The sequence below is a fragment of the Salvelinus alpinus genome, chromosome 27 (assembly GCF_045679555.1).
Source record: "Salvelinus alpinus chromosome 27, SLU_Salpinus.1, whole genome shotgun sequence".
Taxonomy (NCBI): domain Eukaryota; kingdom Metazoa; phylum Chordata; class Actinopteri; order Salmoniformes; family Salmonidae; genus Salvelinus; species Salvelinus alpinus.
In genome coordinates, this window is record NC_092112.1 from 30,504,428 (window position 1) to 30,521,996 (window position 17,569).

The 17,569-nt window shown below is 45.0% G+C and overlaps 1 protein-coding gene across 1 annotated transcript in view; it reads left to right on the forward strand.

The window, feature by feature from the left end:
- Positions 1-9,365, forward strand: part of LOC139556346 (uridine-cytidine kinase-like 1) — a 30,268-nt gene extending 20,903 nt beyond the window's left edge. The window contains 9 exon segments of the mRNA XM_071370210.1: positions 1,760-1,949; positions 2,093-2,154; positions 5,391-5,410; positions 6,150-6,248; positions 7,233-7,326; positions 7,431-7,493; positions 8,034-8,156; positions 8,591-8,698; positions 9,255-9,365. Of these exon segments, the coding sequence (XP_071226311.1) occupies positions 1,760-1,949; positions 2,093-2,154; positions 5,391-5,410; positions 6,150-6,248; positions 7,233-7,326; positions 7,431-7,493; positions 8,034-8,156; positions 8,591-8,698; positions 9,255-9,365 (870 nt within the window).
- The last annotated feature ends 8,204 nt before the right edge of the window (positions 9,366-17,569 follow it).

The window sequence follows — 17,569 nt, forward strand, 5'->3', positions numbered from 1 at the left end:
ACAGCATCATCATCGATTTAATGGAGAGCCGCTGCCATCCTCAAGCAGATTCAAGGAAATAGGAGGGATTCTCTCTCTGTATTCACTGTTCTACCTTTCTCCTGCTCACTGCTCTCTGCCTGGGCCTGCTTGGGTTGCAGGCTGGGGCTGGCCCTGAGTGACTGGGCTGGGGACTGGCTGATAGAAATGGAGGAGCTCTGGGTAGGGTGACGTGTGGTGCTGTGTGTCTTGTTGGGAAACCATTCCTGCAGCAGGCTTGGCTAAAGTTACACTTGCTAACACAAAGCCCAGTTCTCTTCAAGGAAGAAATGCATGAAAAATGTCCCTTAAGATTAAAACAAAGCAATGTGTAAACTAATACTAGTACTCTTTTAGTACAATTGATGGCAGTTCTTCAGGCAGCCTTTGTCAGCTATGATTATCTTGGTCCTCTTTATTTCAACAGATCAGCAACTTTTCACAAAGACTACATTGGCTCATCTAGACTTGTAGCCTGCCTAGGACTCTCCTTCCCTTCATTATATCTAGAGGTTGTGTTTGGCCAGTGTGTAAGTGAATGGACTAGACTGTGTTTTTTTGATGGTGCTGTTGATGGGTCCCTTAGTTCTCTTCGATCAGCCAGTGCTGTGTGTACAGAAATCCACACAAATTAAACTCTGAGCACATGGGTTTGCATTGGCAAAGCACTTCTGTTCCTGGTGATTTATCAGTTCAGCCATTGTAGAGTGAGGTTGGGCTACGCTTGGCAAGGATGATAAGCCAAACAATGCAGATAATTGGATGTACTTTCATTTACATGTTTTCTGTAGAAGTGTTGTTGTTTTTCTTTTAAGATGTATGACTTTAAATCACTGTAATTGTGGCTCACTTAGTACTAAACATTTCTAATCAACCGGTTTATTTACTTCCCTATAAATTGGTTCCCTCTCAACCCTTTGCCATGACTCCAACAGGCCTTACCCTGCTGGCTGAGCCAAGCGTCCGGTCCGTTCTGGCCCGACAATGAGCAGCCATCTTTAATGCTGTAAAATGTTCCTAAACTGCCCTGCTCATTTCCCCAAATGACAGAGGTCCCTGAGAGAGATGCTGAGCCTCAGCCCAGAGAGATGGAGAGGCCAGGTTGATCTACTGCCAAGCCCCTTCTCCCTGTCCTATCATGGCCCGTCATGTGGAGAAGCTGGAGCCCTTCTCCTCATACCCTCCTATACATTGACAGCTCTACTGGCGTGGCGCTTTGGGCTCGCCCGGTTGGTCAGGAAGCAGATTTACTGCCCAATGACTGACCGTCTCATTGGCTGTCTGAGTTACGCTCCAACACTCAATGGCCAAAGAGTCATCAATAGCTCGTTTTTAGGTTGTTGCCTCTTTTAGCGTCTCCATCGCATACAGTGGTGCTGCTGGACCATTACTCCTCCTAACTTTTGTTTTGCTGAGGTTAGAGCTTTAAGCACTGCATTTAGTTACCCCTGACTGGCTGATGATGGCTGTTTCAATTGATGTGTGTTCAGGAAAAGAGCATTAAAGACCCAATAGGCTATCTTTACAGTAGATCCCATTTAACTTCTTTCGACCCTGGGACATTGATTTCACAACCATCATGTATGTGGGGTGCCCCACCCCCACCCCTGAAGGAATTTAGTTTTTACCCAGCAGCCCGCCATGAAATTATATATTGGGTAAACACTGCCCTATGAATTGATTATATACTGTACATGACCTCTCTTAACTCTCTCTTTCTCTCCGTCTCGCTCTCCCCCAGCTGCTGGACATGAAAGTGTTTGTGGACACAGACTCAGACATCCGTCTGCTCAGGCGTCTGAAGAGGGACATATCGGAGCGCGGCCGTGACATCAGCGGAGTCATCAAGCAGTACAACAAGTTTGTCAAGCCTAGCTTTGAGCAGTACATCGAGCCCACTGTACATGTGGCTGATATTGTGGTCCCCAGGGGTGAGTGGTTTGTAGATAGCTACTACCACAGTAGTTTCTTTAGGTTCAATTCAGAATAATACAAGTATTGTACAAATACTTCTGAAAACTATAGCGATTCTGCTATAAAAGAGCAATGTGTGTATATGTATTGGCCATTTCAGGGGGTGAGAACTTTGTTGCCTTGGATCTGATTGTTCAGCATGTTCACAGTCAGCTTGAAAAGGTATGTGTGAATCTCCAATACCTCTTCCCATAGACCCTAACGTGAAAGCATGGAGGAGTCCCTCCTATCTCTGTACATGTTGTCATCTCTCTGGCTCACACCATGCCCAGAGTTTGTGCATGCCAGCCTGACATGACCCCTATCCCATGGTTCATGACTAGGACAAGGAGTTTTTCCTGACGACCTTTCCTATCAAGAAAAACTATTGGTGCTACCCATGACCTCTGAACCCTGTCCTATCCCTCAACATGGGTGCATCATTTCTGGATTAATGAAATTATTGATGATGAGTCTCATTCTCTAGGAGTGCTCAAGACTACGTCCTATTGTACTATGTCCTACTAGGTCCTATTGAAACCAGCCGACTCAAACTCAGTTGTCTTGTATATGCACTGTTTCAATCTGGTATCCAAAAGTAATCCTGAATTCTCAGAGGCTAGTCTCCAAGTAGAAGTTGACCCAACCAGTTGCCCATTCCACTTCTGCCCTCTAGTGGTCAGGATTCACCAACACACGTTATGAATTTGTCATGTAGATTGTCTGTCTGGTATCAGGCTGAACTAAACTCAACGCTTTCTCTTCACCAAGGGCCTCCTAACGAGTGGATTTATAACCGAGGGGCTATTCCTCATACTTTACATGCGTGCGTGTCAAGGGCATCCCATTTATCTGTCAGCGCCATGACCCATATGCTCCGACTTCCATCTTTAATACTTTGCTCTCTGCTGGTAGGCCCCTTTTATGGTCCCTACAAACCATGATCTACACTGAGTGTACAAAACATTCGGAACACCTGCTCTTTCCATGACAGACTGACCAAGTGAATCCAGTTGAAAGCTATGATCCCTTATTTATGTCAAATCAATAAGTTAGATCAGTGTAGATGAAGGAGACAGGTTAAAGAAGGATTTTTAAGCCTTCAGACAATTGTGACATGGATTGTGTAAGTGGGCCATTCAGAGGGTGAATGCCTTTGAACGGGGTATGGTAGTAGGTGCCAGGTGCACCAATTTTAGTGTACCAAGAACTACAACGTTGCTGGGTTTTTCACGCTGAACAGTTTCCCTGTGTATCAAGAATGTCCACCTCCCAAAAGACATCCAGCCAGCTTGACAAACCTGTGGGAAGCATTGGAGTCAACATCCCTGTTGAACGCTTTTGACACCTTGTAGAGTCCATGCCCCAACGAATTGAGGCTGTTCTGTAGGCCAAAGGGGGTGCAACTCAATATTTTTGGTTACTGTACCACCAACTGAATTTCTCTGCCCGGAGTACCTCCTTGTGCATTTTACCAGTAGGCCTATGGTCTCGGGAGTCCTCTCTTTTACCCACCCGTCGGCGTGTGGGTAAAAGAGCAAGATATCAAGAGACAGCATGTGCTAAAGAGAAAGCAAAAAGTGTGTGTGCACGTGCCTGCGTTTGTGAGGATTTGTCGATTACGGGATCTCTGTAATAAAATACCATTGTGTCTGGTGTGGATCAAATAATGAATGGTGTCCAGTGGAGAGAGACGGCGGCCGCTCGTCCTCCATACATCACTGTGAGTGTCTGATGATGAGGACAGGGCCTGTTGTAGCCTAATGAACCAGAACACCCTCCACTAAGAGACATCATATAGCAAGACTGCTGAGCCCACTATAGTACTTCTCTTCAGGAAAGCCCCAGGTTTGGGGGCATTCTGTATGACATGTACTGGATGTTAGGTAGGAACCATTTTGGTTTCCGACTATAAAACAAGTAAAGCAAATATGATGCCCCTATATGGGATTTTCATATGGAAAAGGAGCTGAAAACCGTATTGCGCAAAAAATGTATTGCCCAGATAATGTACATTTCAAATTAAATTCACTCGGCTGTTCACTGGGCCTTGCTGTGAGATCAGCGCACCAGAACGTAACCTGATCTGATGCATGATTATACCTTCATGTAGAGAGAGCTACCGGTTCATTTGAAATGAAGGAAATACAAGCTGCATTACATGGAAATGGGAAACCAGTAAAGGTACCCAGAGCTTATCAGATGAAACGCTGTCTGTCTGTGTGATTCATGGAAAAATGGAGGGGAATGTAATATCATTGCATGTCATCAACGGGAAGGATGTTTGTGTTGATTTAAAAGGGTGGTGGGGACTGGGGACATTTGGCTTTGTTTGGAAGGTTGGAATGGCTTGTCTCATTTCATGAGTTATGTTTTTATTTCTCTCCTCCCTGTGTCTGTGCGTGTGTGTAATGAAATACTTGCTAAACCCTGGTCGAATGCACTCTAACCATCTCAGCGTGAAATCACAGAGGTATGACTGCCACGCCCCCCACCCCATCTATCTACCCCCCCCCCCCCTTCCTTGTGGTACCTGTCTTTTATTCTGTTTCCTGTCAGCTCAGAGAGCACATCAAAGAAAAAAGATGTGCCCAGTCTGAAGGATTACTGACTTAGACCAAACAACTTATCGTACCAAATATTGTTGACATGCTCAATTAATGAAAATGCCAAGAGAAATGTTTGTGTAAACTAAATGAAAGGCTGTCCATCTCCTTTCTTCCACACTGTCAGTCATGAAAACTATCGCTAACTCCATGAGGATGACATCTGTATGGTTCCACTGAGCTCTGGTTAAATTGGAAGATGTCATGGATTGATCACTTTGCGGTAGCTGCAAGTAGATGTAATGAATTCCTTGTTATCGAAAGATCAGAAGCTAACATCTAACATCACATTAACCAAGGACCGAGTATAACATCACATTAACCAAGGACCGAGTATAACATCACATTAACCAAGGACCGAGTATAACATCACATTAACCAAGGACCGAGTATAACATCACATTAACCAAGGACCGAGTATAACATCACATTAACCAAGGACCGAGTATAACATCACATTAACCAAGGACCGAGTATAACCTTGAGTTATTCCTCCATGTTTATCAGGTGACCTCACACTAAGGCCATTGAAAATATTTTCAAACAACTCCTCCCAGTCAGACTTGTAACCATTGAAATGTCGTCTGGTCCTGAAGCCGCCCCCTTGCTGAACAGGGGCCCTAACCCCCCCTAGCCCCCCCACCCAGGGCCCCTTCTCAGCCTGCCCTCACACCACCTCCCTGCCCTATCAGCTTCTCCACAGAGATCATAGGGCATCTACTCTGTCCTGCTGCCGTCTAATTGTTGTATTTTCTTTCTTCTCTTTGTCATCTCTCTTGTTCTTGCAAAATGAATATTTGTCACCTTCTGCAGAGGAAACTCCGCTGGGATATGTGAGGAAACTCTTGCGTCTTCATCTCTTTGGGGGGGGGGGGGATCCTCTCCACCTCATTTCCATGTATTTAATGATCTGTTAACATTTAATCCAGAACCAAAGCCAAACCTTTGTTTGCTGTCATTGCTGTTTTCCCAAGATATCGTTTTTCATATATCTCTTAACCAACTGCTTGATTCTTTTTCTTTCTGATTTGTACACTCTTAACTGGCCTGTATTTTGGTGACAGATACATAAATAAATAAAAATACAGTACTAAAGTATTTAGAGGGAGTTGTCTTGGCTTCTTGTATTGGCAACAACATTGCAGAACATATAGCAAAGTGCTCAATTGCTTTATGGCATTTCTATTTCTAAATAGAACCACTGTTTAGTACTGTACAACGCAAGTTATTTTCTAGATTCTAAATGGTCCTAGTGTTCCATTGTCTGCCAGTAAAGCACCATATACTCCAGACTGTCCCAGAGAAGCCTGTTCAAGCATTGCTGTTGCCAGGATCTGCGCACAAATACCCCTCTCCTCACTTTGCCTGGCTGTGCAGCCGTGAGCTCCAAACATGTTCACGAGGAGGAAAATAAAATATCCCAGTGGTATCTTACTTTTGTCTCCCTGGCTTGACTGCTGTCTCTGTGTGTTGTTGTAGTACTATGAACTCCCCAGCAGTGGTCTGTCTGTGTTGTAGTACTGTGAACTCCCCAACAGAGGGCAGTGGTCTGACTGTCTCTGTGTTGTGTAGGTCTGCTCTGGCCTTGGCCCACCAGGGACAGCCCCTACCCAAGACCCTCAGCGTTACGGAGGGCACCCCACAGGTCCACGGCATGCACACCATCATCAGGTAAGACCATAGAGGTTTGGAAGAGCGCTGGGGCCCGGTTTCTCACCCTGTCAACACTGTTTCTGCACTGCCACGAGTTTATAATGAATATACACCCAGTGGCCAGGTTATTAGGTTCTCGAATGTTTTGCTCCCTCAGACAGTGAGTCACATGGCTGTGGCTTGCTATATATAGCAGGCATTGAGGCATTGTTACTGTTCTGAACGTTAGAATGGGCAAAACGAGTGACCTAAGCAACTTTGAGCGGGGTATGATCATCAGTGCCAGGCACGCCGGTTCCAGTATCTCAGAAATGTCCGGCCTCCTGGGCTTTTCACGCACGATAGTGTCTATGATTTACCGAGAATGGTGCGACAAACAAAAAACATGCAGTCCAGTGGGTGAAAACTGCTTGTTAATGAGAGGTCAAATGAGAATGGCAAGAATCGTGCACGCTAAAACTGGCAAATAACAACTGTGGTTTGCAGAACGGCAACTCGGAATTCACAACTCGTCGGTCCTTGTTGCGGATGGGATATTGCAGCAGACGACCAAACGTTTTCACTCCTATCAACTTAAAACAAGAAGAAGCGGCTCCAGTGGGCACGCGATCACCAACACTGGACAATTGAGTAGTGGAAAAAGATCACCTGGTCCGACGAATCCCGGTTCCTGTTGCGTCTTGCTGAAAGCGGAGTCAGGATTTGACGTTAACAGCATGAGTCCATGGCCCCATCCTGCCTGGTGTCAACGGTACAGGCTGCTGGTCTAATGGTGTGGGGGATGTTTTCCTGGCTCACGGTAGGTCCCTTGATATCAATTGAGATACGTTTGTACGCTACACCTTGTAGAATCAATGCCCCAAAGAATTCAGGTTTTTCTGGAGGCAAAGTTGGGTCCGACCCCATACTAGATGGGTCTACCTAATTAACTGGCCACTGAGTGTACATGCTCACACCCTCACTCCAAGGCCTTGTCCCCTAACCGTGTGTGTGTGTGTGCAGGAATAAGGACACTAATCGTGACCAGTTCATCTTCTACTCCAAGAGATTAATGAGGCTCCTGATAGAACATGCCCTCTCCTTCCTGCACCTCAAGGTGAGTGGCCCTGCAAATGCATGGCCAATTCTATATCGCCCCCTGTGCACAACCATACACTAATATTGGTCTCTGCTCTCTTCTTTTCCTCTCATCCTCTCTAGCCTGTGCAAGTGGAGACTCCCCAAGGTTCCATCTATGAAGGGAAGAGACTCTGTGGTAAAAGGGTAAGGCTCTATGCTGATACCTCTCCACTTTCACACAGGGTTTTGGGCCCTAAACTGCAATAAAGTATCAATGTACTCCCTGATACTACATTACAGCAAAATTGTCACAATCATACTGATTGCTAATTGTCATTCTTGGCCAGAGATTTTGCAGTGGTTAAACTAGTGTTTTCTCTCTCCAGTCCTTGTCTTCATCACCATTGAATCTGCTTTGTTAACGTGTGTTTTTACTAGACGCCTGCATTGAAAATGTCTTGTCACAAAATGTGTGGCAGTGTGAATGGGCCAGAGAAAATCATTAATTTCACTCAAGTTATGGGAATGTGTTTGCGTGGCTCTCAGTGGTAGCAGCTCTGTTAGACAGCAGGGTTATTATGACTATATTACTCTACTGCAGATGTCTATCTCCTACCATCAGGTTCTGTAACATTGAACTCACCATGCTGATCCTTCAGGCTGCTCAATGGACGTTTACTTGCAAACTAAACTGTGAGGGAGTGTAAAGCCTGGAATGCAATTTAATTGTGTGTGTGTGTGTAGATCACAGGCGTGGCCATACTGAGAGCAGGGGAGACCATGGAGCAGGCTCTGATGTTTGTGTGTAAAGACATTCGCCTGGGGAAGATCCTCATCCAGACCAACCATGACACTGGAGAGCCAGAGGTAGCACACAAATAAATCAGTCCTGTAGTTCACCAAGGCTTCTGTGTGTTTTGTGTGGCCCTCTGTCTGTGTTGCAAGGCTTCACGCACACCCAGACATTAACCTTTCAACTCTGAGACCCTAAAGCAGGAGTGTATGGTTGTATCGGTCATCTGTTTTGTCTGTGGCTTCATTCAAGGCTAGGTGTCAGTCTCATGGCTAACTAGCCTCATTGACCTCAGGTTCACTTCCTCATCAGGGTCACAGACTATCCATATCTATGAGATAATACTGTATGATGTCAGTCTTCACGCTTTGGCCGTTTCTTCTTCAGCTGTACTGGTTTCGTTCACAACAGATGCTCAAATCGTGACATTTTAAGTTAATAAAATCCACAAATTAAGACCTTGTATAAAATGTTATTTGACCACTGCTGTCCTATGTTCCCTGTCCAGCTCCACTACCTGCGTCTGCCTAAGGACATCAGTGAGGACTATGTCATCTTGATGGACAGCACTGTGTCCACTGGGGCTGCTGCTCTAATGGCCGTCCGAGTGCTGCTGGTCAGTTCTACTTTACTCTTTCTCATTCTACTCCTCTGGTCTAGTCGAATATTCTCGTGTTAGTCTGGATGACCACAGCAGCAGGATATGGAGGAGAGATTGGGATGCTTGTTTGCTGTCATGAAACATGTTTTAGTTCAGTAAGTTTGAGGCTCTGTCTCATTGTGATAAGGCTGCAGAGCTAAAAGGTACAGCTCTTGTGCTTTAGCCTTCTCCCCCTTGTGAAATGGAAACATCTGGGGTCAATAATTGCCGTCCACTATGGTGGCCAAAGTCCATGGTTCTGTTTGCCCTCAGAGAGCAAACTTCACCTCCAGGTCAATCCAATACTTTTCTCCCATGACAATCTCTGCAAAAGATATTCATGGTCGTGTGTGTTTGTCACTAGAAGCATTGGTTGTAGTATGCATGTTATATTTGACAATAAGGTGCAGAAGACATCAGACTAACCCAATTAAGGAGCACGTTTTGACAGGTAGTGGGAACTGGGAAGAACTTGAGATCTCTCCAAGTCTGGCTATGGTTGCCACCCATGTGTATGTCTGACACCCTGTAGGACCATGAAGTCCAGGAGGATAAGATCTTCCTGCTATCTCTACTGATGGCAGAGATGGGCGTCCACTCTGTGGCCTACGCCTTCCCCAAGGTCCGCATCATCACCACATAATCCCTGGCATTGGTGGGTGTCTCTCACACTCTCTCACACACACACAAATATCCACATTTTCCTTCATAACTGTGGCCTCATGCTAATCCAGTGAGTAAGCTGTTTGACTGATCTTAAGTGATATGGCATTGTGTGATGACCTAATCACAAATTGAAAACATCCAGATTGTCAGATGTAGCTGGTTCCACAGCTCTGTTGTGAATCAACCCAGACTCCGACCCACGTGTTTCATCAGCAGGGCCACTGATCACACACCCCTCATTGTCACTAGTCCAAGTCAACACGACTGACTCTCCTCTCTCTTCAACCAGGTAATTTCGAGGATCGTTATTTTGGGACGGACGCTCCCTCGGACTGGTATGAGAGTGATGAAGGTATGGATTACTGAACTGTTTTGGAAGAGGAGGGAGGGGCGGTCAGCACACGAGCACATGCATGCCCTTGACCAGCTCCTAAGAGCTCTGGACCCCCCCTCAGCTGCCCATCATCTTGGGCACCGCCCTGTGCCAACTCCTCCCCTCTGAGTGAGGTGAAAGGTCATGAGGTGGAAATGTGATATTAACTTAGCTAGTGACACCCAGAGCCATGTATTTTTAGAGCTGGGCCATTATGGTTTCTGCATTATGACTCATTTTTATATGACACTACAACATTTTAATTTTTTTATTTTTTTGTCCCCAATTTTGTGATATCCAATTGGTAGCTATGACCTTGTCTCATCGCTGCAACTCCCCAATGGGCGGGAGAGGCGAAAGTCGAGACATGCGTCCTCCGAAATATGACCCGCCGAGTTACGCTGCCTCTTAACACACTGCTCGCTTAACCCGGAGGTCAGCCACACCAATGTCGGAGGGAACACTGCTTGCAGGCGCCCAGACACAAGGAGTTTTTATGGAAAGGAAAGCTCCCCGGCCAAACCCTCCCCTAACCCGGATGGCACCTGCCATGACCGGGAGCCCCATAGGATCAAACCCCAGGCTGTAGTGGCGCATCAGCACTGTGAAGCAGTGCCTTAGACCACTTTGTCACTCGGAAGGCCCAACACTACAGCATTCTATAGCAGCCATGTTAGTGCCCCATTAACATTACATGAGGAATATGTAAGGAATAATCGAGGGGCTATGCATTCTATGGAAAATAATAAACGGCGTGGAAGGTGTGTTCCAAGAACGGCGTGGAAGGTGTGTTCCAAGTGGCACTAACCTTCCATGGAGTTGCATTATTTTACAGTGAACGCATAGAGCCCCAAATTGATTGTCCCTTTTATACCATGGCTATAATTTAACACATTTGCCACTAGAAATGTGCATTTGCAGATAGAAATATGTTTATCCACTTAAGTAGCTAGCAAGTTTACTAGATAGCTACAGTAGTTGCATTGGTAACCAAACCAGCAGACTTGCTAGTTTAGCTAACCAAACCATCAATGCTAGCTTGCTATTATGAAAATCAAATTCAACAATACCAATAATGTTTTCAACTTGACTTTTTCTTTCAAAAGCAGCTCAAACATAGAACATGTAAGAATTAACTATAGCCATTGAATTATACCGTGCTGATATACCGTGCGTTATAGGGAAATAATGCACACTCTAGAATGACCTTCAAGCCAATCAGAAACAAGTATTCAACAGTGCCATGGTATAAAATGTCTAGAATGAGCATTATGAAGCATTTACATGACACTTTCCAATTACATATGTAAATAATGCTATGTAACCGAATGTCTGAAATTAGAACAATATTCAACATTCTAAAATTTGGCCCAACTCTCTATATACATGGCTCTGGTGATACCTATAAGCCCATACACATCTATTCACTGATAAGAATACTTGATTTGTGATTATGCTTGTTTGACGCAGCAAGACCTGTGAAGTAGGAGAAAGAGTCGCGAGAAATGAAAAGCCTCTGTTGGGTTAAAGGATTACAATTTTTTTGTTACTTTTGATGTTTACCTATTGAGGGGACCCTTAGTCATTGAGTGGACACATAGAAATAGTTCAGATGACAAATGACACCACACTATGACATCAGGGAAGGAGAGAGAAAACCGTATGTATCTGTTAGTGCCATATCTTAACTGTGCTTCAATAACATGAAGATGAATATTATATGGTGATGGCTGTTGTTACTTATAGGGGAGACTTTGTCTTATAGCTGAGAGGAGCATGTTAATGGTCTGAGGGTACAATGTACCAGGTAGGTAGTGAACATATAAGGTAGTGTAGCTATTGGGTAGCTTTAAGCTCAATATAGCCTAAGTATTAGTTAACAGACCGCTTCTATGGACATTCTGTGACAAAGGTCTTAGCCAATTGTTCACCAAAAACGTACTACTTTGCTTAATTGAGGTTTAAGATGATTGACTTGAATTGGGGGAAAGTATTTATTATTTGAGGCCATTTTGGTTTTAAAAGCCCAGTTTAGTCAACAACTTGATTTTCCTGTGTTTATATTTCCAGACTATGAGGTTGGAATAGTACTGTGAAATTGAAAATTATGACAATGCACTTTCAGTGTAAGTGCTGTTTGAAAAGACCCCCCCTGAACATTCACCCTGTTTTAGTCGGATGGAGTTTTGGTATGTGAAAAATTGCCAGTATATTAGTCCAATAAGAGAGTGGTCCAAACCTAGTTTTCAGTTTTTGCATCTACACTCGGACCACTTCCAGACGGTCCTAGCAACATTATTGCTTGAGAAATGGCTCTTTGCTATAAGAAGCTATTTTTGCTTATTTTTTACCATTTTGATTTAAAACAATCACATTACCCAGAAATGATTTAATATTGAGATAAAAGCAGCTGCATTTGACCTTTAAAGATTTTATTAGATTTCCCCTCATTTATATAGCATAGGTTGTAGTTGATGCAGAAAAATATTTTTACTTTGCATCCATTTCTCTGGGTAATATACTTGAATAATAGTATTATTTAATGTTTTTTCATTTAAATTGATACCCCTGCTTGGTTCACAAAGGCAGTATAATAGAGAGAATTTACCACAGGATGCTTTATCTTGGATGTAACTGCTTTATCTTGGGTGTAACCATCATGAATCATCTTTTTATGGCCTGACCAGCTCTTGGCAATTTACATTTATTATGTTTTCTGGCCTTCATAGTTACAATATTGCAAGACAGAACCTTGAGGATTCAATGGCTATATCAGCGTTAAAATATAGTGTCTTAAAAATGAGGTTCCAAAATATGGTGCCTCAGGCATTTTTTGCCTAATCAATGACATAATGCAATGCATATGGGTAGCTTAGACATTTGGATAGTAAAGGCACAGTGTAACCTATTTGTCCAGATAGAAAAAATAGGGAGACCGGCTGTATCACCATGTGTCAGGCAGTGCTTCTGTATAGGACTTCTAATGCAGCTTTCGCTACAGTAGATGCCTATTCAGTTACCTCACCTGCATTTCTGTTTTGTGTGGCTTGAACTAGAGGTCGACCGATTATGATTTTTCAACGCCGATACCGATTATTGGATGACCAATAAAGCCGATACCGATTAATCGGCCGTTTTTTTTTTGTTTTTTTTTATAGATTTAAAAAAATATATATATATTTGTAATAATGACAATTACAACAATACTAAATTAACACTTATTTTAACTTAATATAATACATCAAGAAAATCAATTTAGCCTCAAGTAAATAATGAAACATGTTCAATTTGGTTTAAATAATGCAAAAACAAAGTGTTGGAGAATAAAGTAAAAGTGCAATATGTGCCATGTATGAAAGCTAACGTTTCAGTTCCTTGCTCAGAACATGAGAACATATGAAAGCTGGTGGTTCCTTTTAACACGAGTCTTCAATATTCCCAGGTAAGAAGTTTTAGGTTGTAGTTATTATAGGGATTATAGGACTATTTCCCTCTATACCATTTGTATTTCATTAACCTTTGACTATTGGATGTTCTTATAGGCACTTTAGTATTGCAAGTGTAACAGTATAGCTTCCGTCCCTCTCCTCGCTCCTCCCTGGGCTCGAACCAGCAACACAACGACAACAGCCACCATTGAAGCAGCGTTACCCATGCAAGGCAAGGGGAACAACTACTAGAAGGCTCAGAGCGAGTGACGTTTGAAACGCTATTAGAGCGCGCTAACTAGCTAGCCATTTCACTTCGGTTACACCAGCCTCATCTCGGGAGTTGATATAGGCTTGAAGTCATAAACAGCACAATGCTTGACGCACAACGAAGAGCTGCTGGCAAAACGCACGAAAGTGCTGTTTGAATGAATGTTTACGCGCCTGCTTCTGCCTACCACCGCTCAGTCAGATACTTAGATACAGACTCCAACCTCTCCACAATGGCCAAGACCAGAGAGCTGTGTAAGCACATCAGGGATAAAATTGTAGACCTGCACAAGGCTGGGATGGGCTACAGGACAATAGGCAAGCAGCTTGGTGAGAAGGCAACAACTGTTGCCGCAATTATTAGAAAATGGAAGAAGTTCAAGATGACGGTCAATCACCCTCGGTCTGGGGCTCCATGCAAGATCTCACCTCGTGGGGCATCAATGATCATGAGGAAGGTGAGGGATCAGCCCAGAACTACACGGCAGGACCTGGTCAATGACTTGAAGAGAGCTGGGACCACAGTCTCAAAGAAAACCATTAGTAACACACTACGCCGTCATGGATTAAGATACTGCAGCGCACGCAAGGTCCCCCTGCTCAAGCCAGCGCATGTCCAGGCCCATCTGAAGTTTGCCAATGACCATCTGGATGATCCAGAGGAGGAATGGGAGAAGGTCATGTGGTCTGATGAGACAAAAATAGAGCTTTTTGGTCTAAACTCCACTCGCCGTGTTTGGAGGAAGAAGAAGGATGAGTACAACCCCAAGAACACCATCCCAACCGTGAAGCATGGAGGTGGAAACATCATTCTTTGGGGATGCTTTTCTGCAAAGGGGACAGGACGACTGCACTGTATTGAGGGGAGGATGGATGGGGCCATGTATCGCGAGATCTTGGCCAACAACCTCCTTCCCTCTGTAAGAGCATTGAAGATGGGTCGTGGCTGGGTCTTCTAGCATGACAACAACCCGAAACACACAGCCAGGGCAACTAAGGAGTGGCTCCGTAAGAAGCATCTCAAGGTCCTGGAGTGGCCTAGCCAGTCTCCAGACCTGAACCCAATAGAAAATCTTTGGAGGGAGCTGAAAGTCCGTATTGCCCAGCGACTGCCCCGAAACCTGAAGGATCTGGAGAAGGTCTGTATGGAGGAGTGGGTCAAAATCCCTGCTGCAGTGTGTGCAAACCTGGTCAAGAACTACAGGAAACGTACGATCTCTGTAATTGCAAACACAGGTTTCTGTACCAAATATTAAGTTCTGCTTTTCTGATGTATCAAATACTTTTGTCATGCAATAAAATGCTAATTAATTACTTAAAAATCATACAATGTGATTTCCTGGATTTTTGTTTTAGATTCCATCTCTCACAGTTGAAGTGTACCTATGATAAAAAATTACAGACCTCTACATGCTTTGTAAGTAGGAAAACCTGCAAAATCGGCAGTGTATCAAATACTTGTTCTCCCCACTGTATGTGTGTATATATATATATATATATATGGGGTTTACAATTGGTTCAGTAATGTTAGGGTTGCATGACAAAGGTTCTCATTGGTGACAGAACTTCAGCTACTGATGTTGCAAGGCTAGGATGGGATGCTTTCTTCTGGTTGACTAGCAACCAGGGTTTTTATGTTGAATAAAGAAAAGATATACTCACTATTAGGATTACATTAAGTACGGTACATATGACATCAAATCAAATGTATTTATATAGCCCTTCGTACATCAGCTGATATCTCAAAGTGCTGTACAGAAACCCAGCCTAAAACCCCAAACCGCAAGCAATGCAGGTGTAGAAGCACGGTGGCTAGGAAAAACTCCCTAGAAAGGCCAAAACCTAGGAAGAAACCTAGAGAGGAACCAGGCTATGAGGGGTGGCCAGTCCTCTTCTGGTTGTGCCGGGTGGAGATTATAACAGAACAAGGCCAAGATGTTCAAATGTTCATAAATGACCAGCATGGTCAAATAATAATAATCACAGTAGTTGTCGAGGGTGCAGCAAGTCAGCACCTCAGGAGTAAATGTCAGTTGGCTTTTCATAGCCGATCATTAAGAGTATCTCTACCGCTCCTGCGGTCTCTAGAGAGTTGAAAACAGCAGGTCTGGGACAGGTAGCACATCCGGTGAACAGGTCAGGGTTCCATAGCCGCAGGCAGAACAGTTGAAACTGGAGCAGCAGCACGGCCAGGTGGACTGGGGACAGCAAGGAGTCATCATGCCAGGTAGTCCTGAGGCATGGTCCTAGGGCTATATATACGACATGCTGACAATTTAATTTTACACTTCATATTGATATTGCTAGCAGCTTGCTTTCTCAGGTAATGGGGAACGTTACGTGGGCCCGTGTCATTCGACGGCATGGTCTGCGGAGTAAACTAGTTACGTTGTCCATTATGGCAACAGTTACTTTTGTGTTATAATAAACAAAAGTTGTCTTTATTTTGTGACCTCAATAAACGATTACCGATATCACCCAACCATTGAGGTTGACTTGCGAGCTCACAGAACAGGGCTCCGGGCAGCCGAGCGGAAATGGAGGAAAACTCGCCTCCCTGCGGACCTGGCATCCTTTCACTCCCTCCTCTCTACATTCTCCTCTTCTGTCTCTGCTGCTAAAGCCAATTTCTACCACTCTAAATTCCAAGCATCTGCCTCTAACCCTAGGAAGCTCTTTGCCACCTTCTCCTCCCTCCTGAATCCTCCTCCCCCCTCCTCCCTCTCTGCTGATGACTTCGTCAACCATTTTGAAAAGAAGGTCGACGACATCCGATCCTCGTTTGCTAAGTCAAACGACACCGCTGGTTCTGCTCACACTGCCCTACCCTGTGCTTTGACCTCTTTCTCCTCTCTCTCTCCAGATGAAATCTCGCGTCTTGTGACGGCCGGCCGCCCAACAACCTGCCCGCTTGACCCTATCCCCTCCTCTCTTCTCCAGACCATTTCCGGAGACCTTCTCCCTTACCTCACCTCGCTCATCAACTCATCCTTGACCGCTGGCTACGTCCCTTCCGTCTTCAAGAGAGCGAGAGTTGCACCCCTTCTGAAAAAACCTACACTCGATCCCTCCGATGTCAACAACTACAGACCAGTATCCCTTCTTTCTTTTCTCTCCAAAACTCTTGAACGTGCCGTCCTTGGCCAGCTCTCCTGCTATCTCTCTCAGAATGACCTTCTTGATCCAAATCAGTCAGGTTTCAAGACTAGTCATTCAACTGAGACTGCTCTTCTCTGTGTCACGGAGGCGCTCCGCACTGCTAAAGCTAACTCTCTCTCCTCTGCTCTCATCCTTCTAGACCTATCGGCTGCCTTTGATACTGTGAACCATCAGATCCTCCTCTCCACCCTCTCCGAGCTGGGCATCTCCGGCGCGGCCCACGCTTGGATTGCGTCCTACCTGACAGGTCGCTCCTACCAGGTGGCGTGGCGAGAATCTGTCTCCGCACCACGTGCTTTCACCACTGGTGTCCCCCAGGGCTCTGTTCTAGGCCCTCTCCTATTCTCGCTATACACCAAGTCACTTGGCTCTGTCATATCCTCACATGGTCTCTCCTATCATTGCTATGCAGACGACACACAATTAATCTTCTCCTTTCCCCCCTCTGATAACCAGGTGGTGAATCGCATCTCTGCATGTCTGGCAGACATATCAGTGTGGATGACGGATCACCACCTCAAGCTGAACCTCGGCAAGACGGAGCTGCTCTTCCTCCCGGGGAAGGACTGCCCGTTCCATGATCTCGCCATCACGGTTGACAACTCCATTGTGTCCTCCTCCCAGAGTGCTAAGAACCTTGGCGTGATCCTGGACAACACCCTGTCGTTCTCAACTAACATCAAGGCGGTGACCCGTTCCTGTAGGTTCATGCTCTACAACATTCGCAGAGTACGACCCTGCCTCACGCAGGAAGCGGCGCAGGTCCTAATCCAGGCACTTGTCATCTCCCGTCTGGATTACTGCAACTCGCTGTTGGCTGGGCTCCCTGCCTGTGCCATTAAACCCCTACAACTCATCCAGAACGCCGCAGCCCGTCTGGTGTTCAACTTTCCCAAGTTCTCTCACGTCACCCCGCTCCTCCGCTCTCTCCACTGGCTTCCAGTTGAAGCT